The sequence below is a fragment of the Thalassophryne amazonica genome, chromosome 7, assembly GCF_902500255.1.
Source record: "Thalassophryne amazonica chromosome 7, fThaAma1.1, whole genome shotgun sequence".
NCBI classification, from domain to species: Eukaryota; Metazoa; Chordata; class Actinopteri; order Batrachoidiformes; family Batrachoididae; genus Thalassophryne; species Thalassophryne amazonica.
In genome coordinates, this window is record NC_047109.1 from 39,411,674 (window position 1) to 39,439,628 (window position 27,955).

The 27,955-nt window shown below is 42.9% G+C and overlaps 1 protein-coding gene across 2 annotated transcripts in view; it reads right to left on the bottom strand.

Annotated features, from left to right (window-relative positions):
• Positions 1-27,955, bottom strand: part of LOC117513814 (polycomb protein SCMH1) — a 100,805-nt gene that overhangs the window by 61,040 nt on the left and 11,810 nt on the right. For both annotated transcript variants that reach the window (XM_034174043.1, XM_034174044.1), the window contains 2 exons: positions 22,594-22,682; positions 21,034-21,280 (listed from right to left, as the gene is read on the bottom strand). In XM_034174043.1, coding sequence (XP_034029934.1) covers positions 21,034-21,280; positions 22,594-22,682 — 336 coding nt within the window. The remainder of the gene's footprint in view (positions 1-21,033; positions 21,281-22,593; positions 22,683-27,955) is intronic.

Consider the following 27,955-nt stretch of genomic DNA (forward strand, 5'->3'; position numbering starts at 1 on the left):
CATTCCAAATTTGGAACTATTATTCTTCTAACTGCTTTCATTGTACCATATATCAGGCCCAGAATCATATAATTCAGGTAAAACCTGCAAATATCACTGGCACAATCAATCCTGAATATCACTGACTGTACGTGTAGACCTATGGTTGTCTGTTTCTGATCTGAGCTGTATGGATGAGCATTCTACATACATTCTAAAACACAATTTAGTAAGTTTAGGGAAACTTTATTTAACCTCCAATTATCCTTGGAGTCAATTTGACCCCATTCATTGTTTATCCTTCAAAAAAGTTGACTTTTTTCCATGACTTTTCCTAATTTGATGGGTACAATCAGATTTGGCTGTATTTCAATTTAGTGTACAGCTGTGCTACTTTACTAATTATTCTTCATGTTTTACCTTCATGTGTATTTAGAGTTACTCTCATTATAAAAATAAAGAAAAAGAAAAAACCTCCCTGGTGACTGTTACCTTGCCGTAGTAACAGAGCTTATAGACTTCACTGAACCCTGCAATTAACTATAAGGCTTCACAAGCAACTTGACCAGGCTGAGTCACTGTGCACATTACAAGATGCCAACATAGCCCAAGATAGGTAAGTCACTGGTCCTCACTTCTATCTATAGGGATGTACCGATCCACAATGTTTCACTTCCGATCCGATCCCGATCCCTGAATTTGGATACCTATGTCGTAAGGAGGCAACTCCTTGCGGGTTTTACAAAATCAGAAGGGTCAAGGGCAAAGAGGTAGATAAACCACAGTAAAAAAAAAACTGCCTTTTTTAGGAACTCAAACTAATATTGTCAGATATATTGTTAAAAGATCCTGATGGTTTATATCACTCAATAAACATCAATTAACCGCTCCCCTATGGTGGTGGCCATCTTGGAATATGGCCGCCATCTTAAAATTTTATGAAACCGGGAACGTGTTCTTGTCAAATGTCTCTTTGTTTATACCCATTTTCATGCCAATATCACAAACAAAACAAAGACATCACTTAAAGCAGGGGTGGCCAAGTTCGGTCCTCGAGAGCCACCTTCCTGACACTCTTAGTTGTCTCCATGCTCCAACACACCTGAATCCAATGAAAGGCTCATTAAAAGTCTGCTAACAAGTCTTTCATTGGATTCAGGTGTGTTGGAGCAGGGAGACAACTAAGTGTCAGGAATGTGGCTCTCGAGGACCGAACTTGGCCACCCCTGACTTAAAGGATCAACCAATGTGGCGGTCATCTTGAAAAATGGCCGCCATGTTGAATTTTTGCGTGGCACGGACCATTTTCCAAAACAGTGGCCCCAAGAGAGTAACTGTGGCAAATTTCATGCTTGTTTCCCAAAGTGAACAATTTTTTTCATTTATCCACTGAACTAAAGATAAAAGCCGAGGTTTGATGTTTTGGTGAAAGAGTTAATGAGCTGTCTCAGAGAAATCATGCGGGGGTGACTGGATTTTCAACTCCGATTTTGATGACATTTTCACCATACATCCTTCAAGTAGATTATTAGAAATGGCAAAGTTAGTTTTTCCATCAGGCAAAATTTTACTTGAATTTTGGTCAGTTCAAAATTTGAGGTCAAAATCGCCCCAGATTGTGTTGCATTAAAAATATAGTAAAAATGGCCAACTTTGATATATCGGTTTCCAATTCTTGAATTAATTAGAAACTGTACTTGTACTGATATATCTCCTTTTCTGTTTTTGATAGGTAGCTATTGGTGCTCTGTATAAAGAAATAGTTATCTAAGCCAGTGATTTTCAACCTTTTTTGAGCCGCGGCACCCTTTTTATATTTACAAAATCCTGCGGCACACCACCAACCAAAATAATATTATAATTCTATTACCTCTGGTTTTGCGCAAAACCCAATTATCGCAATAGAAAATCGATACGGAAAACACCGCATTTCGAAAATCCTCAAGCATTTTGCGCTCTGATCTCAAGTAGGGCAGTCACGATTAGGAATTTCTGGAGACGATTAATTGTCAGACAAATAATTGCGATTGATGAATATATTGTCTATTTTTTTTCTTTTTTTCCCCCCTTCTTTATATTCTACTATTGTAGTATAATTACACAGCTCTGGAAGAATGTTTGGTTTCTGTGAGTGGAGAAACTGGGAATGGTGCAACATTTTTATTTTTGTCTTCATTTTACATACAGTCCCAACTTTTCTGAATGGTGGTTGTTTCTGTTGCATTTCTGAAATTATTTCTCCTCATCAGTCATGTTTTGTGCTTAAACACTGCATTAAGCCCATACTGAACAAATAAATACCTTTGGAAAGTAACAGCTGTTAAAGTTCAGAGTTTTTCACCTGCTTTTTGTGATCTGTGCATCTGAACATCACCACAGCTTCTCCATGTCAGGGTTTTTTTTTTTTTTTTGGCTCAGTTCATTCATATATTCTCATTTTTTTAATATGTTTTTAAAGATATTTGACCGTTTATTTCATCTCATGATCTCATAAATTCAGCATACAATGCGCACATGGTGAGAACAGGACGGTAACGGCAGAATCACACCTTTAGAGAAAGTTCAGAGAGAAGTAAAAGCAGCTTCATGTTTTGGTTTTTTAACATGTTTACTCGGGTTAAAATCCTCTCTCTGCTCCGCGCTCGCTGCGCACTGATGGTTCTCAGACTGTAACGTGTCGCGCCTGCATTCAGGAATCTCCCTTACGCACCCCCTCCCTCCCAGTCTGCAGCCTGTTGACTCCGTGCACACGCGCACACGCACACACACACCGACAGCTCCGCATTTTAGACGGCTTTTGAAGCCTCCATGTTATTGTCCCGCCTTAAGACGAGAGCGAGGCTGCAGCACAATGACGTCAGATTCTGAGTCGTTTTATGCTTTGTGGATAAAATAAATAATTCACGGTAATCGCGAATATGAAAAATAATCACGATTGAGGAATATTGTAATAACTGTGACAGCCCTAATCTCAAGTGTTTTTTTAGACGTGTCGACACTTTTATTCACAATAATCTGCCACTCCAATATTCACCGAGCGCAGAGGCTGCCTTCAGCAAACCCAGTTGTGAGCGAGAAGGCCCAAGTCTGACCACGGTGACATCAACGGAGGTCAGGCCGCCTTCCCCGCACACCTCCACAGCCAACGCGGTTTCTCCTTCCCAAGAGGAGCCACGCTCCGTGAGCAGCTGAGATTCACGCTGCAGTCAGCAACCCATAACCATGGAGACGCACAACGCTATGTGCGCAAGTATGTCTATTATACTATAGTACAGCGCTTTGCTGCCATCTGCTGGAATAAAAGAGCATTACATCTGCCACACTATTACAGCACATTCACCCGATTATGGTGTTATTTGATAATTGCCCACGGCACCCCTGACGATCGATCACGGCACCCCGGTTGAGAATCACTGATCTAAGCCACACACAAATATGGTCATATGAACAAGACAAGAACAACGTGACCTCTCAGTCCAAAATTTTGTCAACCTCTTGAACTAAGTCAAATCATGAATAATCAATTCTTCAGTCTTTACCAAGCTATACATCTCACTGTAAATTCAATGGCCATGACATTTCAAAATTAGAAATACTCAGCACAAAGCACAAATTCAGACAAACCCCCAGATACAAGGTCTTGGCCTCAGGTAACACTGCAATATTCTGATTACACAAGTGACATATCTTATGGTAAATGTATATTGATAGAAAATTTAACACAAGTTCTTCATCAACTTCTTCTGCATTTAGAATGCTTGATTTGATAACCTCACGGAATATGAAGACACTTAAAACTGTGCATGTTAACAATTAACTTTATGCTAATAATATGTTCTATCAATTGATGTAGTCACAAACTAAATTCTATACTTTCAGGTGCTAAAATGCTCCGTTAAGCACAAAAGATATGTGATAATTGCAAAATCTGAGAATGACTTTGACCTTTATCAATGGCCTTGACCTCTAATCACCAACATAACTTTATCAATCGATTCTGCATACTGGAAAACATAGGAAAGCACATCTTATTTGCTGAAATAAACAGAAAACTGACTGATTCATGAGAAATTTCAAATTTCCCACTCACCCAGATTTGGCCCTGAAAGTGCTCACCCATTAGTGCACCAGATAACTGAAACAATCCTGCAAATAGTAATACAAGCATCAAATTTGGCACAAATACACCTTAGACATTACTCTTTTGAAATAACTGATTAGCCACCTGGATTTTCAATAGGCAGCCAGGTAGGGGTCAATTGAAAGAATTACACAGGGGTCAAAATAAAAAGATGCTCTAATCATATAGAAAACTATATCACATTATTTGCTTGATCATAACGATTCCAAGAAGGTATAGTGTGGACAATCTGTGACTGAATGTTATGGAGTTATGGGGTAAAAACAGCAAGAATGTTCAGTTCAGTTTCAGTTTGTAAGGGATCAAAAGTTAAAGTTGTCCCAATTTTGGTAAAAAGTGATGCAAATTATTGGTTTGCGCTAATAGGATGAATAAATGGAATAGTTTTGACTGTGTTGAATGCTTGGTCAAACAAGGTCGACATCCACTGGATTCTATGACATACTGTATTACAATGTTACCCCGTAACATGATAACTAAGCATGATACATGGTGCAAACTATTCCTTTTTAAAATGCTATTACCTCAACCAATAATTTGCATCCTTTTTTACAAAATTGGGACAACTTTAACTTTTGACCCCTGTACAAACTGAAACTGACCGTTGTCACCATTTTTGCTGTTTTTACCGCATAACTCCATGGAATTCAGTCACAGATAGTCCAAACTATACCTTTTTAGAATCGTTATGATCAGACAAATAATGTGGTATAGTTTTCAACATGGAGCATTTTAAAAGACCCCTGTGTCATTCTTCAATTGACCCCTACCTGACTGCCTATTGAAAATTCAAGTAGCTAATCGGTTATTTCAAAAGAGTAATGTCTAAGTTTGTGCTGAATTTGATGCTTGTATCACCATTTGCAGGATTCCGCTCTAAATATTCTCTTATCTGCTGCACTATATTGGATTCAAAAAGTGTCAATTACAGAAATATGTCACATAACAAAGAGTGTTTTTTGAAGGTCACTGGCACGCCGTATGAGGAAACACACTTTTTCTATCTACCCGTCGAGAATTGAGAACCGATATGTCAAAGTTGGCCATTTTTGCTATATTTTAATCTTACAATCTGAGGCGATTTTGACATCAAATTTTGAACTGACCAAAATTCAAGTAAAATTTTGCCTGATGGAGAAACTAACTTTGCCATTCCTAATCAATCTATTTGAAGGGTATATGGTGAAAATTTCATCAAAATTGCAGTCGGTCATCCAGGCACCCCTGCATGATTTTCTGTGAGACCGCTCATTAAAGACAGTAACTAGGGAATTTGACATTTCCTCAGAAAAGGTCACTCTGCTAATTTGCAATAAACTACAATATGCCACGCTACAGACACTAAAAACATTTAGAAAAATATATTTCCTAAATTCTGGTACACAAGGAACAGCAATACAGGTGTTGAAAAAATTAAAAATTAAGTCCTCTGTCTCTATCTTTGCCTGTCTCTCTCCCTTTCTCTCTCTGTCTGTATCTCTCCCTCTCTCGCTGGCTTTCTCTCTCCCTCTGTCTCTCTCTTTCTTTCTCCCTCGCCGTTTTGTGCTGCGCAAACTTCGAACTTTTTGGAAACACGGAGCCTTTCAACTGTAAAATAAATGTATCATCAGCGACGCTCCTGCAGGATTATAATGACTTTTTTTTCCCCTTTCAGTGGACAGAATCTCTGTTCGGCTCCTCCTCAGCTGCAAGCTGAGCTGGAGTTTGACAGCCTGGGGACAGAGAAGTGGCTAACTTTTTAGCAACAATTCAGTTAATTTTTTGGAAAATCCGTGCTCAACGAATAAACAATTTGAACCCGAGACCCACACTAGAACACTGTGGAAGAGCACTCTCTCAAACAGCCCAGCTTCAGAAAACCTAGTGTGCCTTAACTGAGAGAGTGGCGACATGATCAGTTGAAAAAAAATAGTCACGTGACTCATGGTGCTATCTTGGTTCCAACATAGCTAGGGCTACAGCTATCAATTATTTTAAAAAGGTGCTTTTGGAAAGGTGCTAGCTATTGTTGCTAATTTAATTAGCTGTTATGCTCTAATCTTCTTCTGTTTTTTTTCTGGGCATGTTACAGCGCCACACACTGGCCTGGCATATGTATTACAACGTTAAATGTAAAAGTAAATTTGATAGCTAAACTATTTTTTGTATTTATTTTGATAGCACCTGTACCTGGATGTGTTGCTGTATGTGGTTAAATGATTTAAAAATTGTTTTTGAAAACATTAAAGGTTCATTCAATAGTTCAGCGCAGTTGGAACCAAAATGGAGTTATGTTCTGAATTGACACCACTCTTTAAATTAAGGCACACTAAGGAAACCTAAATAACTGTGCCACATTGTAGTAAATTCACTCATTGGGCTCCAACTTCTACCTGGCAACAGAGCTGTTACTCCTGGTTTCCACCAGATACATGAGTTATGATTTTTTACACCCAGCGCCCATATCCTCCAAGTCACGAGATCACATGCACTCATACGGGCATGTTGTTCTAAAAATGAGGAGTGATCACATGCAGTCATGGTGTCCTGATATTATTCTGCACCAAAACGCTTTTGTGGCACAGACTAACAAATGCCTGGTGTGTTTGTTATTCAAAAGATGCAATAGTCAGAAAGCCTAATATGGCACAATCATAACACGCATACAGTGCATATGGAAAGCATTCACAGCACTTCACTTTTTCCACATTTTGTTATGGTGGCGAAGTGGATGAGTTATTTTTAATCATGAAACAATTGGAAATCATGAGGCAATTACCAATCATGAATCAACATGATAAGTCAGACTTCTCCAATTAGAATAACTCCAATGTTAGGCACACAGGTTTGTTGCAAATGAGGCAGAGTAGGAGGTTCATTTACAGAAAAAGAAACAACTTATTGAAACTGATTTATTATAAAAGAACAGAAACAGCACTCACAAAACCTAAACAGTTCAGACATTCAACCTCAATCACATTCCCCATCTGCAGGTGGCCTCTCTGGACACCAGAGGCGACACATCCAGACAGGTAGTAGCAGACATCAGGGCGGAGCAACGGACTCAACTTCAGGTAAAGCAGCAGCGACATCTGCAGAGCTCACTCCTTTCTATCATAAACCTGTAACTTTAACAGCAAAAATATAAGTGACAAACAAATGTCTGGAGGAGGAAACAAGGCCACAATACCACTCCGTCGGTCCCAGCTAATACAGCAAAAGCCGAGGAATCAACACGACACTGGAGCGTCCAGCAGCCACATGACGCTACAGTGCAGAGCAGTGCACAACCAGTGACAATTCCCACAGGTTTCTATTAATGAAACTGTTTGCATAAACACCTTAAGAGTGCAAACACTTCAACACACACACAGCCGTGGCCAGCACCTACCTCCCTTTATGGGAACACGGAAATGGAAACATCAGACAAACACCTGCAGCAAACCTCCACAAGCGAGAGAAAGAAGAGCACTCTCTGCCCCCTTTTATGGGAACACCCCCCTACACTGATTGGCTGAAATCCAACCACCAGCTGAAGATAATTAAGTTCAATCATACTGCTACACAACCCCTAGCTGAGAATCCTTAACATCACTCATACTGCTACATTCTGTTACAGACTTATTCCAAAATGGAGGAAATTCATTTTTCCCCTCAAAACTTCTACTCACAACACCCCATAATGACAACATGAAAAAAAGTTTTGAAATTTTTGCAAACTTATTAAAAATAAAAAAAATAAAAAAAGAAAGAAATTACATGTACATAAGTATTCACACCCTTTGCTCAATACTTTGTTGATGCACCTTTTGGGCAACAATTACAGCTTCAGTTCTTCTTGAATATGTTGCCACAATCTTGGAGCACCTATCTTTGGGGAGTTTTGTCCATTTATCTTCGCAGCACCTCTCAAGCTCCATCAGGTTGGATGGGGAGCGTCGGTGCACAGCCATTTTCAGATCTCTCCAGAGATATTCAATCAGATTCAGGTCTGGGCTCTGGCTGAGCCACTCAAGGACATTCAGAGTTGTCCTGAAGCCACTCCTTTGATATCTAGGCCGTGTGCTTAGAGTCATTGTCCAGCTGAAAGATGAACAGTCATCCCAGTCTGAGGTCAAGAGCGCTCTGGAGCAGGTTTTCATCCAGGATGTCTCTGTACATTGCTGAATTCATCTTTCCCTCAATCCTGACTATTCTCCCAGTTCCTGCCTCTGAAAAACATCCCCACAGCGCAATGCTGCCACCACCATGCTTCACTGTAGGGATGGTACCTGGTTTCCTCCAAAAATGATGCATGTCATTCACACCAAAGAGTTGAATCTTTGTCCCATCAGACCAGAGAATTTTGTTTGTCATGGTCTGAGAGTCCATCAGGTGCCTTTTGGCAAACTCCCGATGGGCTGCCATGTACCATTTACCAAGGAGTGGCTTACATCTGGCCACTCTACCATACACGATTGTTGCTGAGATGGTTGTCCTTCTCTTCTCTCGACAGAGGAATGCTGGAGCTCTGACAGAGTGCCCATCAGGTTCTTGGTCACCTGCCTGACGAAGGATTTTCTCTCCTGATCGCTCGGTTTAGACGAGCGGCCAGCTCTAGTAATAGGCTTGGTGGATCTGAATTTCTTCCATTTATGGATGGTGGAGGCCACTATACTCACTATGACCTTCAAAACAGCAGAAATGTTTCTGTACCCTTCCCCAGATTTGTGCCTCAGAGGCAATCCTGCGTCAGAGGTCTACAGACAATTTGTTTGACTTCATGCTTGGTTTGTGCTGTGACATGCACGGTCAACTGTGGGACCTTATAGACAGGTGTATGTCTTTCCAAATCATGTCCAATCAAATAAATTTACCCCAGATGGACTCCGAATAAGCTACAGAAACATCTCAAGTATGATCAGTGGAAACAGGATGCACCTGAGCTCAATTTTGAACTTCATGGCAAAGGCTATGAATACTTAGGTACGTGTGATTTATTTATTTATTTTTTTATTTTTTTTTATATAAATGTGCACAAATATATATATATATAAAAAAAAAACTATTTTTACATGGTCATTATGGGGTATTGTGCATAGAATTTTAAGGGAAAAAAAAGAATTTCTTCCATTTTAGAATAAGGCTGTAACATAACAAAATGTGGAAAAAGTGAAGTGCTGTGAATACTTTCCGGATGCACGGTACACTGGGCACATTACCAAATGATAGGACTCTGAAACTGAATTAAAAACAAACATCAAGAACAAAACAAAATATCCCAACAAATGGGATAAATTAAAGTATACAGGTACATCATTTCGGAGCGTCAGCAACAATTCACAGATTATCACCTCATTTTTGCTTAAAACTGCACTCCAGTCATCATCTAAGTCAGTGACAGATATCTACAACAATCACTTCCACATAAATTCAGCATTATTTCATAATAAAAGACAGAGGACCAATCAGAGCGCAACAGCAGGGCGTCTCAGTCTGACTCTCTGAGCCTGATGCTCTACACCCAAACCCATCAAAGGGAATAATGTGATTATTAACCATCAGATGACAAAGTAAACGAGGCGATAATCTGTCGATCGCTGCTGACGTTTTAAGCTGCGGTCCCACCGAATAATGAAGGATGAAGAAGGAGCCACGCACCCATTCATCCATCCATTTTCCTTCGCTTTATCCGGAGTCGGGACGCGGGGGCAGCAGCTCAAGCAAAGCCGCCCAGACCTCCCGATCCACACACAACTCCCCCAGCTCCTCTGGGGGAACCCCAAGGCGTTCCCAAGCCAGCCGAGAGATGTAATCCCTCCAGCGTGTCCTGGGTCTTCCCCGGGGCCTCCTCCCAGTGGGACGTGCCCAGAACACCTCTCCAGCGAGGCGTCCAGGGGGCATCTGGAAAAGATGCCCGAGCCACCTCAACTGACTCCTTTCGACGTGGAGGAGCAACGGCTCGACTCCGGGCTCCTCCCGAGTGACCGAGCTCCTCACCCTATCTCTAAGGGAGCGCCCAGCCAACCTGCGGAGGAAACTCATCTCGGCCGCTTGTACTCGCGATCTCGTTCTTTCAGTCATGAGCCAAATCTCATGACCATAGGTGAGGATCGGAACGTAGATTGATCGGTAAATCGAGAGCTTTGCCCCCCCTACTCAGCTCTCTCTTCACCACGACAGTCCGATACAGCGACTGCATCACTGCAGATGCTGCACCGATCCATCTACCGATCTCACGCTCCATCCGTCCCTCACTCGTAAACAAGACCCCGAGATACTTAAACTCCTCCACTTGAGGCAAGGACACTCCACCGACCTGAAGACGGCAAAGCACCTTTTTCCGGTCGAGAACCATGGCCTCGGATTTGGAGGTGCTGATTTTCATCCCAGACGCTTCACACTCGGCTGCAAACCGCCACCAGTGCACGCTGAAGGTCCTGATTTGATGAAGCCAACAGAACCACATCATCCGCAAACAGCAGAGACGAGATTCTGTGGTTCCCAAACCAGACTCCCTCTACACCCTGGCTGCGCCTAGAAATTCTGTCCATAAAAATAATGAACAGAACTGGTGACAAAGGGCAGCGCTGGCAGAGGCCAACGTGCACTGGAAACAGATTTGACTTACTACCGGCAATGCAAACCAAGCTCCTGCTGCGGTCACACAGGGACTGGATAGCCCTTAGCAAAGGACCCCGGACCCCGTACTCCCGGAGCACTCCCCAAAGGGCGCCCCGAGGGACACGGTCGAACGCCTTCTCCAGATCCACAAAACACATGTGGACTGGTTGGGCGAACTCCCATGAACCCTCGAGCACCCGATGGAGCGTGTAGAGCAGGTCCAGTGTGCCACGACCAGGACGAAAACCACACTGCTCCTCGTGAATCCGAGGTTCGACCATCGGTCGAATTATCCTCTCCAGTACTCTGGAATAGACCTTACCGGGGAGGCTGAGGAGTGTGATCTCCCTATAGTTGGAACACACGCTCCGGTCCCCCTTCTTAAACAGAGGGACCACCACCCCGGTCTGCCAATCCAGAGGCACTGTCCCCGATTGCCACGCGATGTTGCAGAAGCGTGTCAGCCAAGACAGCCCCACAACATCCAGAGACTTAAGGTACTCAGGACAGATTTCATCCACCCCAGGGGCCTTGCCACCGAGGAGCTTTCTAACCACCTCGGTGACTTCAGCCTGGGTAATGGATGCGTCCGCCTCTGAGCCCCCAGTCTCTGCTTCCTCTTCGGAAGACGTGACGATGGGACTGAGGTCCTCGAAGTACTCCTTCCACCGCCCGACAACATCCCCAGTCAGGGTCAACAGCTCCCCACCCGCACCGTAAACAGGCATCGGACGGTTTGCCAGAATCTCTTCGAGGCCGACTGATAGTCCTCCTCCATAGCCTCCCCGAACTCCTCCCAGACCCGAGTTTTTGCCTCTGCGACCACACGGGCTGCGGTACGCTTGGCCTGCTGGTACCTGTCAGCTGCCTCTGGGGTCCCACCTACCAACAAAGATAAGTAGGACTCCTTCTTCAGCTTGACGGCATCCCTTACTTCCGGTGTCCACCACCGGATTCGGGGATTGCCGCCGCGACAGGCACCAGAGACCTTGCGACCACAGCTACGAGCAGCCGCATCGACAGTGGAGGTGGAGAACATGGTCCACTCGGACTCCATGTCTCCAACCATACCCGGGATCTTGGAGAAGCTCTCCCCGAGGTGGGAGTTGAAGGCCTCGCTGACAGAGGGTTCCGCCAGTCGTTCCAAGCAGACCCTCACGATACGTTTGGGCCTGCCAGGTCTGACCGGCTTCCTACCCTCCCAGCGGATCCAACTCACCACCAGGTCGTGATCAGTCGACAGCTCTGCCCCTCTCTTCACTCGAGTGTCCGAGACACGTGGCCGAATGTCAGATGATACGACTACAAAGTCGATCATTGACCTCCGGCTCAGGGTGTCCTGGTTCCACGTGCACTTATGGACACCCTTGTGCTCGAACATGGTGTTCGTGATGGACAAACTGTGACTAGCACAGAAGTCCAACAACTGAACACCACTCGGGTTCAGATCGGTGAGGCCGTGCTTCCCGATCACCCCCCTCCAGGTCTCACTGTCGCCGCCCACGTGGGCATTGAAATCCCCCAGGAGAACAATGGAGTCCCCAGTCGGAGCGCTATCTAGTATCCCTCCCAGGGACTCCAGGAAGGTCGGGTACTCTACACTGCCGCTTGGCCCGTAGGCCGAGACAACGGTGAGAGACCTGTCCCCGACCCGAAGGCGTAGGGACGCGACCCTCTCATTCACCGGAGTGAACTCCAACACTTGGCGACTGAACTGGGGAGCAATAAGCAATGCAACCCCAGCTCTCCGCCTCTCCCCGTGGGCGACGCCAGAAAAATGAAGCGTCCAGCCCCTCTCCAGGAGTTGGGTACCAGAGCCCAAGCTGTGCATGGAGGTGAGCCCGACTATCTCTAGTCGGTATCTCTCAACCTCCCGCACAAGCTCAGGCTCCTCCCCCCCTAGCGAGGTGACATTCCATGTCCCAACAGCCAGGGACTGTGAGCATGGACCGGGCTGCCGGGCCACCCGCCCTCGACCGCCACCCAATCCTCTCTGCACCCGACCACCATGGCCCCCTCTGCAGGTGGTGAACCCACAGGAGGGCGGGCCCACGTCACTCTTTCGGGCTGAGCCCGGCCGGGCCCCATGGGCTAAGGCCCGACCACCAGGCACTCACGCGCGAACCCCAACCCCAGGCCTGGCTCCAGGGTGGGACCCCGGATCTGCCATACCGGGCGACGTCTCGGTCCTTGATCTTTTACTGGTCATGGAGGTTCTGAACTGCCCTTAGTCTGACCCGTCACCTAGGACCTGTTTGCCTTGGGAGACCCTACAGGGAGCACAAAGTCCCCGACAACATAGCTCCTAGGATCATCCGGGTACGCAAACTCCCCCACCACGATAAGGTGGCAGCTAGAGGGGGAGCCACGCACCCTGTTTTTTTTTTTGTTTCGTGAGCTATCGTGGCAGTATAGTGGCTCAGAGTGGCTCTTAGAGGCATTATCTTCAGTTAATGAGGCTCCTCTCTGAGCGTGGCGCTAATTTCAAGATGTTCAAAATTTAGCAACAACAGCGTGGCGCAGTTTGTGTTCGAGTTACTGCGACGGCTTAGAGGCATTTGCGTGGTGCTTACGAGTCTGCAAAAAGTCCATTATCCGTGCGCCTGGCACCTTCGCAGGACCTGAGAGGCTATTTTTGGAACAGCTCTCCTCTTGTGCACACTATTCCACCTGCTCTGTGCGCTGGACTCTATATAAAATAATTATTCTGTAGTGGATTAATCATTTTCTGCCAAACCTTGGATGCTGAAAACACCTCTTCTAGAATCAGCGGACTGTTTCATCTGGACGCTTTTTTTTTCCCTCTCTTTCCTGCTCCATGTGGAATGTATTTTGAACAGCTTAAGGTAATTATTTTTAATGTTTTTTATAGCTTGATAAAACAGTTCCTTGCTGTAAACGTATGTCTGATTGTTTATGTCTGTTGTATGTAAAAGTATGTTGATTTAATATCTTGTTAATGGATCACATGACCTCCGCTGTGTGTGCGCACTGACGTAGTGACTCATCATCACGCTTAAAACAAACATTTAGGCAGAACGCCAGCTCACAAAAGAGTGATATTTCTGTCAATATTGGATGAACACAAAGTTAAAATTTGGGTGACTGCGTGAAAGTGCATGTGTGTTTAAAGCCATGGAAGATAATAACTCCAGTGGAGCAGCTAAGAGCAGGAGCTGTGCGGCAACACAGGTGGAGAGCGCGCAAAAGACAGATTTTGAAGACATAACACAAAGTTAAAAGTTGTATCATGATAACTTGTAAGCTGTGGAAGAAATATATATATATATATTTTTTTGAAAATGATCCACAGGTGTATATAATAAAACGGCCACCTCATTCTGTATGCAGAACGGCACCACGTGCAAAAGAGCGCTTTAGCAGAAATAAACTGACGAACACAAACTTAAAAGTGGATTCACGCTGTAAAAATGATTGTGTTTAAAGCCAAGGACAAAATAAAGCCAGCAAGCCACGGATGGAAAGGAAGCCAGCCTGGCGCACTGCGCACAACTGCGGAACTGTGCTGGAGTGTCTATTTTTGGACTGCCTTTAAAAAAAAAAGAAGGGACATCTTTAAATGCTGCTGTGAATCTGTGAATTGAAAACCCACACTTTGAAGGGACCAGGTGTGGCAGGGCTGGAGGTTTGGACCAAACTCATGCCTAAACGTGCGCCAACATGGCGTTATCATGGCACTATCATGGCACTACGTGGATTAGTGTGGCTGATGCAAGCCATTCGAGGCTGTAATGACAGGTCGGTCATGGCTCACTAGAGGCTGCTACGCGGCACATGCGGAGTACAGAGAGGCACATAGTGGTACCTTCATAGTGGATACCTGATAGATCAAAATGTGGGTCATTCTTCAAATAATCACCCCACACCCATGCGTGGCTCCTTCTTCAGCCTTCATTATTCGGTGGGACCGAGGCTTTAGGGGGGAACCATTCGGTCTGTGACACCGGTTCTTTGCACCACAATAAGACAATTGACTTATGTCAAAAGTTGAAAGAGTCTCAGCGCCTCATTCATTCACGTCAGCGGTTATAACAGACATCAGTTGATTTTTCAGCAGTCTGCATAAGTTGAAAATAAATCTCATGATCCACAAAGACAAAAATGAAATAAAATAAAATAATGTTAAATTACTCTGCTTTGCCTCCGTGTGAAGAGACGCTGTGCAACAGTGTAGATGTGCTTGTCGATATTTAAGCGTTCCACCTGCCAAAAAAGGGTTCTGCTGGTGGTGGAAATGCAAACCAAGCGAGACTTAACCATTCCAACACGTAGCATACAGTACAGTACCAACCCGAACCACTCGGTGGAAACAGGGCTGTCAGCATACGCTGGCTCAATCATCAAGGTGTGACAGCTACATAATTTATTAGACGTACGCCCGCGTATGCCAGCGTTTTTACTATGGTCGGCATACACTGACTAAATCGTCAAGGTGTGACAGGGCACTAATCACACAATCCAACCTTAAAAGAAAAACTTCACTTACTCACTATCTCCACACACAGTAGAGTGCATCACAGTGTGAAAGTGGACAGTTTTCACCTTACCATTAATAGTGCTGCAAGTGAGGAATTTCAGTGTCAACTTGTCCTTCCTAATCCTTCCATTAATGCAAACAAACTTCACACACTGTAGTGGAGGCAACAAGTGTTAATCCAAATCAAACCACAGACTACACTTCCAGAGTTTTGTGGTATTTTTGCCTGCTGCACATGCATAAATCTGTTACCTCCCTAGAAATCTCTCACTTCATAGCATCTCCTGTCAATAACAATGCAGAACAACTTTGTACACTCTGCCTGAAAGGCAATGACAAGTGGCAATTTGATGGGTTGAGTTTATGTTATGGCCACAACATATCCATGACTATACAGTCCCACACAGGCCACTCCTTTGCATCCAGTTCCATGTTATGTGCCAATATTTGCAACTTCACAAATAGCACTGTGTTGGCAGAAACACTTCACATCAACATCCACCATCAAGGCATACCCATTTAGAAGATCAGCAACACCATATATATCACACCCACAGCAAAGCAATGCCTGCCTCATTAGCCTTCAAATAATTTCTGCAGAATTATATCAGCTATTTTGGTGTATTTTTGATAACATGATGACAGATCAAGCAATACTAAATATCCAAATTTAAAGTAATCTTGTTAGTTTGAATTATTATGTGCTTCTTTTTAAAGTCAAAGCCAACACTGATATGAGGTCAAACTGATTTGTGTAAATGATATTAATATTAACAGTTCAACTTGACGATTCATTACCCGCAAAGTGGAATTAAAAATTCAGTTGTTTGTCTCGTCGGATGTTGCCAAAGGCATACACTTGTGATATATATATATATATATATATATATATATATATATATATATATATATATATATACACGAGGTCTATTAGAAAAGTATCCAACCTTATTTTTTTCAAAAACCATATGGATTTGAATCACGTGTGATTACATCAGACATGCCTGAACCCTCGTGGGCATGCAAGAGTTTTTTTCACGCCTGTCGGTTATGTCATTTGTCTGTGGGCAGTCTTTGAGTGAGGAGTGGCCCACCCTCTCGTCGATTTTTTCATTGTTTAGGAATGGCTCAGAGACTGCTGCTTTGTTTGATCAAAATTTTTTCAAAACTGTAAGGCACAACTCAGTGGACACCATTAGATAAACTCAGCTGGTTTTCGGTAAAAATTTTAACGGCTGATGAGAGATTTTGTTCTGGTAGTGTCGCTGTAAGGACGGCCCACGGCGCCTGACGGTGCTCTGCACTTCGAGGCGGCAGCATCTCACCGTTTCAAGTTGAAAACTTCCACATTTCAGGCTCTGTTGACCCAGGAAGTCGTCAGAGAACAGAGAACTTTCAGAAGAAGTCGGCATGAGGAGTTTATTTGGACATTCCATTGTTAACGGACATTTTGTAATGAAAGAACGTGCGGGCCAAGTCGCATGTCGGGCCGGACCCGACCACGGGGGGTCGCGACAGGAAAAACACCTCCGTTGGAAACCTTACCGGGCAAGTTGGAACATGCCCAAGCTGTTAAACAATTTCTCAGTTACTCACTTGTTGAAAGCCATCAAAAGCCGCCTGAATTTTACAAATGGTTTTCAACACGGAGGTGTTTTTCCTGTCGCGGCGCACACAGATTTGCCGAGTCGTCACGGAAACGACTCAGCGAATTTGCGCGCACGTCTTTCATTACAAAATGTCCTTAAACAGTGGAATGTCCGCATAAAGTCCTCATGCCGGCCTCTTCTGAATCTTCTCTGTTCTCTCACGACGTCCTGGGTGAATTAAGCCTTAAATTAGGATGTTTTCAGGTCGAAACAGGACAACGACGGGGCCTGGAAGCGCTGCACGACGTCCTGCTCTGTGGGAAGTCCTTACACCGACAGAAACACCCCCTAATGTCTCATCAGCCGTTAAACTTTTCACCGAAAACCAGCTTAATTTCTCGAATAGTGTCCACTCGGATATTCCTCACAGGTCCAGAAAAAATGTTGATAAAGCAACGCGCGCCGTCTCGAGCAGCGTGTGAAGCAAAGGAATTCAGCCGAGAGGGCGGGACCACATCTCACTCAAGGCCTGCCCACAGGGAAATGACGTCACCGACGCGTGAAAAAACTCACGCATGCGCACGAGGGTTCAAGCATGATTGGTGTAATCGCACGTCATTCAAATCCATATAGTTAAAAAAAAAAAAAAGGGTCGGTTTATTATCTAATAGACCTTGTATATATATATATATATATATATATATATATATATATATATATATATATATATATATATATATATATATATATATATATATGTGTGTGTGTGTGTGTGTGTGTGTTAGGGTGGTCCAAAAAAATGTTTTTTTTAAATCTCTTGTTCTCACCCCATCAATGTGTGATGCCTTCGGTGAAAAGTCACCTCAATTTTTTTCTTCAAAATCTAAACATATTTAGAGGTAGCACACTTAGCTTAGATATTTACCAAAATGGTATATTTTGATAAACGCATGTGGACTTCTGGTGCAGTTATAATTCCACAAATGCTTTGATAAAATTACTTCATAGCTCTGTTAAATGTCATATGTGAGAATAACCCACAATACAAAAGTTTTGATGACAGTATTTTAGGGATATTATAAGAACATCAGGAGAACGTTTCCTGGTTTTTGTCTCTCTGAACTTGAGCTACCATGTCGTCTCCATCTGCCACCAGAAAGAAAAAGCAGTTGTATCTGATTGGCTCTTGTGACCAGGAAATAAGAGGCAACAAGTTTCCATCTAATGGACAGGTTTTGAAAGTATTTTTCTTCCATCATGGAGAAATGAAGAAAACAGTATGAGATGCATGCACTGCAGCAATTGAAACAGCTCTTCCATTCTGGGAAAGAGCATGTATTCCAGTCAGGGCAAAGCATCACCTCATAACAAAGGTAGAGAAACTGTTCAGAAAATGGAAAACACTCAAGAAGACAAAGAATAGAAAAAACAAGAAACAAGAACTAGATGAAACAGACTTCACAGAAAATTTAGATGACCTTTTCGACATGGCACATCAGGATGTTCTGCAAATCATAAAGATAGAAGAAGATCGCCAGTTTCTAATTGCTCAAAGGGAAAAAGGTAGAAAGGGATGTATGGCTGGTATTGATATGCGACAGAAACTATCAGATGAGAAAAGAGAAAAGAGAGTAGCAGCTGCAGAAAATTATAAAAGAAAAATGGAAGAACCAGGTCCATCAGATGCTAACTTTAGCGACTTGAGTGATGATTCTGACGGGTTAGGTCTGTCTGATTCAGAAGAAGAATTTGTAGCTGAAAGTACTCCTGTGTCTAGTGCATCAAAGAAAAGAAAGACCAAAAACATAATGACTCCAGGACTGGCTGCTGCATTCGATCGTACTAAAGTGTCTGACAGAAATGCAGTCTTTCTACTTGCTGAAACAACAGCAAGTTTAGGTCATGATGGCACAGAATACAATATCAGTCGTTCTACTGTCCGTCGTAAACGTATGAAGATGAGATCAGATTTCTCAAAGGAGATTCAAGAGAAATTTTCTACTGATACACCATTAGTAGTGCACTGGGATGGAAAGTTGTTGGAAGACCTCACAGGAAAGGAACATGTTGACCGTCTACCAATTGTTTCTGGAGAAGGGATAAGTCAACTGCTTAGTGTGGCAAAGTTGACATCTGGAACAGGAGAAAAAACAGCTGAAGCTGTTGCAAGTGCCCTGCAAGAATGGAACATTGTAGATCAGGTGAAAGCTATGTGCTTTGACACAACAGCTTCCAACACTGGCCAATATTCAGGTGCTTGTGTTCTACTCCAAAACAAGCTGAATAAAGAGCTGCTTCAACTGCCATGCAGGCACCATATTATGGAGCTGGTTCTACGCAGTGCTTTTGAAACAGTCATGGGGAAAAGTAGTGGTCCAGATGTGCGTCTTTTCAAACGATTTCAAGATGCATGGCCAAGTATTGACCAAAGTGCCTATGACGATGGTCTGTCTGATGATTATGTGAAAACCCACATAGCTTCTAAGCAAAATGATATCACAAGCTTCATGGAAGAACAGGTTTCTCTTTCCCAGCCTCGTGATGACTATCGTGAACTGCTGGAGCTAGTCCTGATTTCCCTGGGTTATGTTCCCCCCAAAGGTGTGAACTTTAAATGTCCAGGAGCTTTTCACCATGCAAGGTGGATGTCGAAGGTGATATATAGTTTCAAGATTTGGCTTTTCCGGAGCCAGTTCAGGTTAACAAAGAGAGAGGAGAAGGCCCTGATGGAAATGTGCCTGTTCTCATCCATGTTATATGTCAAAGCATGGATGACACGCCCAGTATCAGTATCAGCACCACAGAATGATCTCTTGTTCATGAAAGATCTCATCCAATACCAGGACACCAACCCTGCCATCTCAAAAGCAGCAGCTGACAAGTTCAGAAGACATATGTCATATCTCTCAGAAGAACTTGTGGCCTTGGCATTTTTTGACAACACTGTTCCATTGTCAACCAAACGCAAGATGGTACTGGCACTTAAAAAGGAAGCTCCTAAAACTTTGACCTTTGATGATGCCTCACTTCAGAATTTGGATTTGGATGCATTTGTCTCAAAGAAGACACACAATTTCTTCACAAAATTGGGATTATCTAATGAATATCTGGCTTTGGATCCTGAAGAATGGGAAAGTGATGCCAATTTTGCAAGAGCTCAATCAATAGTGTTCTCTCTAAAAGTCGACCAATGACCATGCAGAACGTGGAGTTGCCCTTGTGCATGACTTCAACAGGCTCCTGACAAAGAATGAAGATCAGTTTCAGTTTCTTCTCCAAGTGGTTTCTGAACACAGACGTAAATTCCCAGATTCCCGAAAAAGCACAGCACTTGCACATTAAAAGGAACAATTAACAATACCAATACCATAAGTCTGTAAATGGTATAATATATTATAATGAAGTAGTATTTAAGCTTAATTAAGAATTCATTATATATTTCAGTCATTCAGTGTCAGACAGTAGTACTTAGTCATATGTATAGTTGTACACCTGTAGTCCTGTACACAGTATACATTATAATCTACATTTTTCTGATATTCGGAACACAATTAACACATATACAGTATAATTAATTATTTAAGTAAACACTGTAACTACATTTCATGATATTATATTGGAAATTTCAACATTATAATAAAATAGTTTTGTGGAAAACTGAAATGCAATGTTTTCAATACTCCTAGGCTATTACCTAGCATTCGCCTAATCCACGATTTTAATAAATAATTTGCCACTGTTGTGCCGCCACTAAAAATGCTAATATTTAAAAGATATTTTGCAAGCAATATTTTCTCATGAGGCATCACACATTTAGAGGGTGAGAGAAAAGAAAATTGAAGAAAAATTTTTTCATGTAATTTTTGGACCACCCTAGTGTGTGTGTGTGTGTGTACACACTCGTATAAGTATAGATACAGTGAGGCAAATAAGTATTTGATCCACTGTCGATTTTGCAAGTTTTCCCACCTACAAAAAATTGAGAGGTCTGTCATTTTTATCGTAGGTACACTTCAACTGTGAGAGACAGAATCTATTATTATTATTATTACTATTATTATTATTATTATTATTACTATTATTATCACCACATCAGAAGTGAAGCTGGGACCTCATCACTGTGAGGGAACCGTGTTAACCACTAAGCCACCATGCTGCCCCAACCTTAAGCTGATGAAAAATAAACAAAAAATAAAAGTTTAAAAAGTGTGATAAAGATGATCATCTTTTTTTCGTAGACAAACCTTTGGTGCCAGGTGGCTGCAAGTTGTCCCCGGTGAGGGTGCACCAGCCAACTGGAAAGATGTCACGTGAGTCATAACGGCAGTAGTAATCAAAAGCTCCTTGCCAGCCATCAAAGGTGACCAGCACCTCAACGCCACGCAGTCCACCCACTGTGGCTGGGCAGATAAAATGGGGATTTTTCCGGTCCACTGCCTCCAGCTTCATGCCCACACGGAAAGAATTCTGCTCTGGCGCAGGAGGTTCCTGCTGGAAAACCGGGAGAAAAAAAAAAGACATATGGGTCAGGTATGTGCTATTATTTCTGTATGCACATGTACATGAGATGTTTAGTAAAAATCAAGCACATTCAATGATTTGTTGGACTGCAACCAATGACTACTTTAATTTTTGATTCATTTGGGAATCAGTTTACAATTAAACCTTTTAAAAAGTTTTACAAATGTATTTGTCCAACCCTAATTTATAAACAGTGACAGAAATAAAGACAAAGGTAAGATCTACTTTATTTATCCCAAAGGAAATTATTTTGCCAGAGTACCAAACAGTAAACGTTTGGTACAACAAATTTAGTACAACAAATTTATGCGAAATGACTGGAAGACATCTGCACAAGATGTTTGACAATATTGCGCATAACTCTGAGTAACTGAATAACTCTGGTCATTATGTATTCATCCTGCAGACGGGGGAGGAGTTATACAGTCTCACTGCCACAGGTAGGAAAGACCTCCTGTGGCATTCTGTGGTGCACCACGGTGGTCTCAGTCAGTGGCTGAAGGTGCTCTGACAGGACATTAGTGTTGCATGCAGGGGGTGGGAGGTGTTGTCCAGGATGCTGAGCAGTTTCCTCAGCATCCTCCTCTCTGACACCTCCACCATAGACTCCAGCTCAATCCCCAGGACAGAGCCAGCAATCCTGATGAACCTGTTGAGTCTGTTCATGTCAGCTGCCTTCAGCTTGCTGCCCCAACACACTACAGTGTAGAAGGTGACAATGGTGACCACCGAGTGATAAAAAAAATCTCTAACATATTTCAGCAGACATTGAAAGATCTGAGCCTTCTGAAGAAGTACAGTTGGCGCTGACCTTTCTTATACAAAGCATCTGTGTTTACAGTCCAGTCCAATTTGTTGTCTATGTGGACACCCAAGTACTTGTAGTAGTCCACAATGTCCACCTTAGTTACATCTTCTTCTCATGTTTGAGAAGCTGTTAGACATTGGCATTTAACTTCATTAACAACTTGAAAGAGTTTATCAGTTTTTAAATGATGATTATATTTCCACTACACAGTAAAAAAAAAAGCTCAGTAAAGTGCTTCAACTCTAGCGAAATTGTAACAGCTGATAAGTTTACTTTCTCTATAAGCCATTTAGACAATGATGCAACTTTTGTGGGATTTTCAAACACCATCAATCTTTGGTGAACTAAAATATAAAAAGAAAACAAATGACTACCAGTGAGTAGTCTACTATATATACTATACTATTTTCATCTCTGTTCCAAAAAAGTTTTTCAAAGAGTGCAAATGTTGACCCTGTGAGCCTTGTGCAGGTACCTTGTGAAAGATGCGAGACGGTGCCATCTCAGCCCCGTTAAGAGTTTTCAGAAGGAACATAGGCCAAGAGGATGCATTGAGGCGGAAACCTGAAATAGAAAACAATACATACAAATTTAAAGACGCAAGTGTCAAACAGCATATAACCTTATTTATAAGTTTGCCATAGCAAAGTGTCCCAAACAAGGTCTCATTAAGTTTATGTCTTTGGCACTTAAGAAAAACGAGTACAACTGTCTCCTCATACACTAAAACGTGATCTTCTTTCACTTTATGTTGGCCTTGCTGTAAACTAAAAGGTTGCTTCTTTCTGCTTTGGCACATTACTAACAAGGTTCATTTGCCCAATGAATTGCATCTCATTAACTGTTTTTCTGTACCATTTTCTTTTAACTCACCAGCCGGGGTAGGAATGTACTTGCCATGAAGGGCCAACAGACTGAGTAGTTCCAACTGATCACCTTGGCACATGATTTCACTCATGAGTGCCGCCCTCATCTGTGAAATCCTGTTCTGCAGTCATCAGATGGATGGAAAACCAACAGACTGTAGGCACTTTGTGGCTTTATTTCCCATCCATGCTCCAGAACAGTGTTTCCCAATCCTGGTCCTTGTGGGACCAAAACGTCTGTGCATTTTCTATTTCTCCATGTTCTAAGTTCATATAATGAGCCAAATCAGGGGTGTTCCATTGTCCAACCAGCTGCTGATTGGCTAAAAACCCCTGACAGTACTGATCTGTGTGAGTAGATCGGGGATAAATGGAAGGACCAGGATTGAAAAATATGGCCTTAGAGAGTGCAGTGATTAACATGTTATGAGATCCCCAGTTTCTGAAGTACTTGTCATACTAAAGTCTTGTCACTTGTCATACATATTAAATTCATACTTCTGTACCACTCTGATGTTTCCTTGAACAACAACTGAACCTTTTGGCCATGTCTACATCCTTTTATGTAATGGTGCTTGTAGGACTGGCAAAAATATTTTTTTATTAAAACAAAGCAAGTGAATCAAAGGAAGTCACAAGCACCTCCAGAAAGAGCAACAAGTGACCAATTTTTTTGTTCCACAAAGAATAAGCAGCCTCCAAGTTTCCATTGAAACTACAGAGTCCATTGACAAGTAATTACTTCGATAAAGAGGAAGATCCATTCATGAAGTCATCTGCCAAACTGTGTTGTGTGAATTAATCAACTGGCACAAGATTACTCCACTGGCCAACCTTGAACAAATGCCAACAGTCTGTTGATTCAATCCACCAGATCTACAACCTCAATTACAGATTTATTGAATCACTGTCCCCCTAAGACATCTTGCATGCGAGTTTAGGCAGACTACAATACCAACTAATGACAAAAGCTGATGTTCTATATGAATCAGTGTAAGAGTTCACAGACAGGATCTTCAATGAACAGTGACAATCTACAATGATTTTAAATCTGTACAGAGTCAGGTTTTATGAGATGCCCTCACTTGTACCAAAAACAAAAACCTTAAAATTGATACACTATTGAAGGGGGTCTGGCATATTATATATATATAGATAGACAGATAGATAGATATAGATATATATACACAGTAGTGTTCAGAATAATAGTAGTGCTATGTGACTTAAAAGATTAATCCAGGTTTTGAGTATATTTCCTATTGTTATATGGGAAACAAGGTACCAGTAGATTCAGTAGGTTCTCACAAATCCAACAAGACCAAGCATTCATGATATGCACACTCTTAAGGCTATGAAATTGGGCTATTAGTAAAAAAAAAAGTAGAAAAGTAGCAATTGCTGTTGACACTACAAACTCAAACCTATTATGTTCAAACTGCTTTTTTAGCAATCCTGTGAATCACTAAACTAGTATTTAGTTGTGTAACCAGTTTTTCATGATTTCTTTCTGTGAGGCATTAATTTTGTTGGTTTGGAACCAAGATTTTGCTCATTTACTAGTGTGCTTGGGGTCATTGTCTTGTTGAAACACCCATTTCAAGGGCATGTCCTCTTCAGCATAAGGCAACATGACCTCTTCAAGTATTTTGACATATCCAAACTGATCCATGATACCTGGTATGCGATATATAGGCCCAACACCATAGTAGGAGAAACATGCCCATATCATGATGCTTGCAGCACCATGCTTCACTGTCTTCACTGTGAACTGTGGCTTGAATTCAGAGTTTGGGGGTTGTCTCACAAACTGTCGGCGGCCCTTGGAACAATTTTACTCTCATCAGTCCACAAAATATTCCTCCATTTCTCTTTAGGCCAGTTGATGTGTTCTTTGGCAAATTGTAACCTCTTCTGCATGTCTTTTATTTAACAGAGGGATTTTGCGGGGGATTCTTGCAAATAAATTAGCTTCACACAGGCGTCTTCTAATTGTCACAGCACTTACAGGTAACTCCAGACTGTCTTTGATCATCCTGGAGTTGATCAATGGGTGAGCCTTTGCCATTCTGGTTATTCCTCTATCTACTTTGATGGTTGTTTTCCGTTTTCTTCCGCGCATCTCTGTTTTTTTTGTCCATTTTAAAGCATTGGACATCATTGTAGATGAACAGCCTATAATTTTTTGCACCTGCGTATAAGTTTTCCCCTTTCCAATCAACATTTTAATCAATCTACGCTGTTCTTCTGAACAATGTCTTGAACGTCCCATTTTCCTCAGGCTTTCAAAGAGAAAAGCATGTTCAACAGGTGCTGGCTTCATCCTTAAATAGGGGACACCTGAATCACACCTGTTTGTTCCACAAAATTGATAAACTCACTGACTGAATGTCACACTGCTATTATTGTGAACACCCCTTTTTCTACTTTCTTTTAACTAATAGCCCAATTTCATAGCCTTAAGAGTGTGCGAATCATGAATGTTTGGTCTTGTTGGATTTGTCAGAATCTACTGAATCTACTGGTACCTTGTTTCCCATGTAACAATAAGAAATATACTCAAAACCTGGATTAATCTTTTTAGTCACAAAGCACTACTATTATTCTGAGCACTACTGTATATATATATATATATATATATATATATATATATATATATACACACACGAGGTCTGTTACAAAAGTAACAGTAGTATTTTTATTTTTTTCAAAAACTATATGGATTTGAATCAAGCTTGAACCTTCGTGCGCATGCGTGAGTTTTTTTCATGCCTGTCGGTTGCGTCATTCGCCTGTGGGCAGGCTTTGAGTGAGCACTGCTCCACCCCTCTCATCGTTGTTTCATTGCGAGGAAATGGCGGAATGATTTGGGCTTTTTTTTTCCCCATCAGAATTTTTTCAGAAACTGTTAGAGACAGGCAGCTGGAAACCATTCGAAAAATTTATCTGGCTTTCGGTGAAAATTTTCCGGGCTTCGCAGAGAATAAGGAGTGTTACTACAGCTTTAAGGACGGCCCACAATGGCGCACGACGCGCCGCGCTCCGAGCTGCCATCGAGAGGCAGAAACCACCACATCATTTCTAAACGGATGGCTCTGTGGAGCCGGGACCGTCGTGTGCAATTTCTCTGGTTATCACAAGAGCTGGACATCAGCCATTTTCTGGCAGATTTCAATTTTAACAAGAGATTTTGTCACGACCGATTCGCTGATGAAGCGAGACAAAGGAACACCTCCGTTTCGGAGTGCCAGAGGACAAGTTGGGACATGCCTATCTCAGCTTTCAGTGCTTACCAGTCGAGTGAGTATAAGAGAAATTGTGAGAGCTGGGGCTTCATCACGGCGTTGCTTTGCGCCATGCGGCTCCACCGCGACGCGCGGAATTCCTCCGCACATCTGTCTCCATGTGCCAAAAAAGTGCTGATGTCCACGTCTTCCGCAATTCCTGTGCTAGTCAGAGGATGTCCCGGATAAAACACAGCGTCCAGTTTGGAAATTAACGGCACATTCCACTGTTACAGGAGTTTTTGTCATGGAAAGAGGAGCGGAGGAATTCCGCGCGTCGGGACAGAGCCGCATGGCGCAAAGCAACACCGTGATGAAGCCTCACAGGACATGTTCTGGCATGTCCAGGCTCATCCACAATTTCTCAGTTAGTCACACGACTGAAAACCCACCGACAGCCGTCTGAAAGCCATCTCAAAGCTGTCCTGTGAGACCAACACGGAGGTGGTTTTGTGCCGCGCCATGAACGGCTCCGTGGCGCATCCATCCGCTTTTCTTTCCATGAAAAAAACTCCTGTAACAGTGGAATGTGCCGAAAAGTACTGATGTCCATGTCTCCTGCCATTTTTGTGTAAGTCAGATGACGTCCCGGATCAACAAAGCCTTCACGTTGGAAATGATCTGGTTGTTTCAGCGGGGTTTGAGCCTGTCAATCGGCGCGCGGCACGCTCTCAGCAGCTGTGGGCGGTCTTTAAACCGGCTAGAGCACTCCTTAATCTGTGTAATCCCCATAAAATCGTCCCTGAAAGCCATTTGAATTTTCCGAATGGTTACCACCTGGAGGTCTCTCACAGTTTCTGGAAAAAATTGATGCAGCAAAGCTCCAAATTGTTCAGACATTTTATTCGCAATAAAAATCCAACGAGAGGGGTGGACCACTGCTCACACAAAGCCTGCTCACAGGCGAATGACGCAACCGACAGGCGTGAAAAAAATAAAAAGGTCGGATACTTTAGTATCTGACCTTTTTATTTTTTCAAAAACGATATGGATTTGAATCACGTGTGATTGCATCAGCCAAGCTTGAACCTTCGTGCGCATGCGTGAGTTTTTTCATGCCTATCGGTTGCATCATTCGCCTGTGAGTACGCCTTGTGGGAGGAGTGGTCTTGCCCCCTCGTCGGATTTTCATTGTCAGGAAATTGGCTGATCAACTGCCGCTTTGCTTTATCAAACTTTTTTCAGAAAGTGTGAGAGACAGCCAAGTGGAAACCATTTGGAAAATTCAGAAGGCTTTCGGTGAAGATCTTATGGGGATCAGAGATTAAGGACAATTACAACTGGATTAAAGACGGCCCACAGCAGCGGATGGCGCACCGCGCACCGAGCGGCGATCGACAGGCTCAAACAACCAGATCAATTCGAAAGTGAACGCTTTGTTGATCCGGGACGTCGTCTGACTACCAGAGAAATGGCAAGACAGCTGGACATAGCACTTTTTCAGCACATTCCACTGTTACAGGAGTTTTTGTCATGAAAAGAGGAGCGGAGAAATTCGCCACGGAGCCGCTCATGGTGCGGGACGAAAGCACCTCCGTGTTGGTCTCACAGGACAAGCCCTAACATGCCCAGCTCTTGCACCCTTCGGAAAATTCAGATAGCTTTCGGTGGCTTTTCAGTCATGTGACTATCCAAGAAATTGTGGACAAGCTGGACATGCCACAACATGTCCTGTGAAGCTTCATCACGG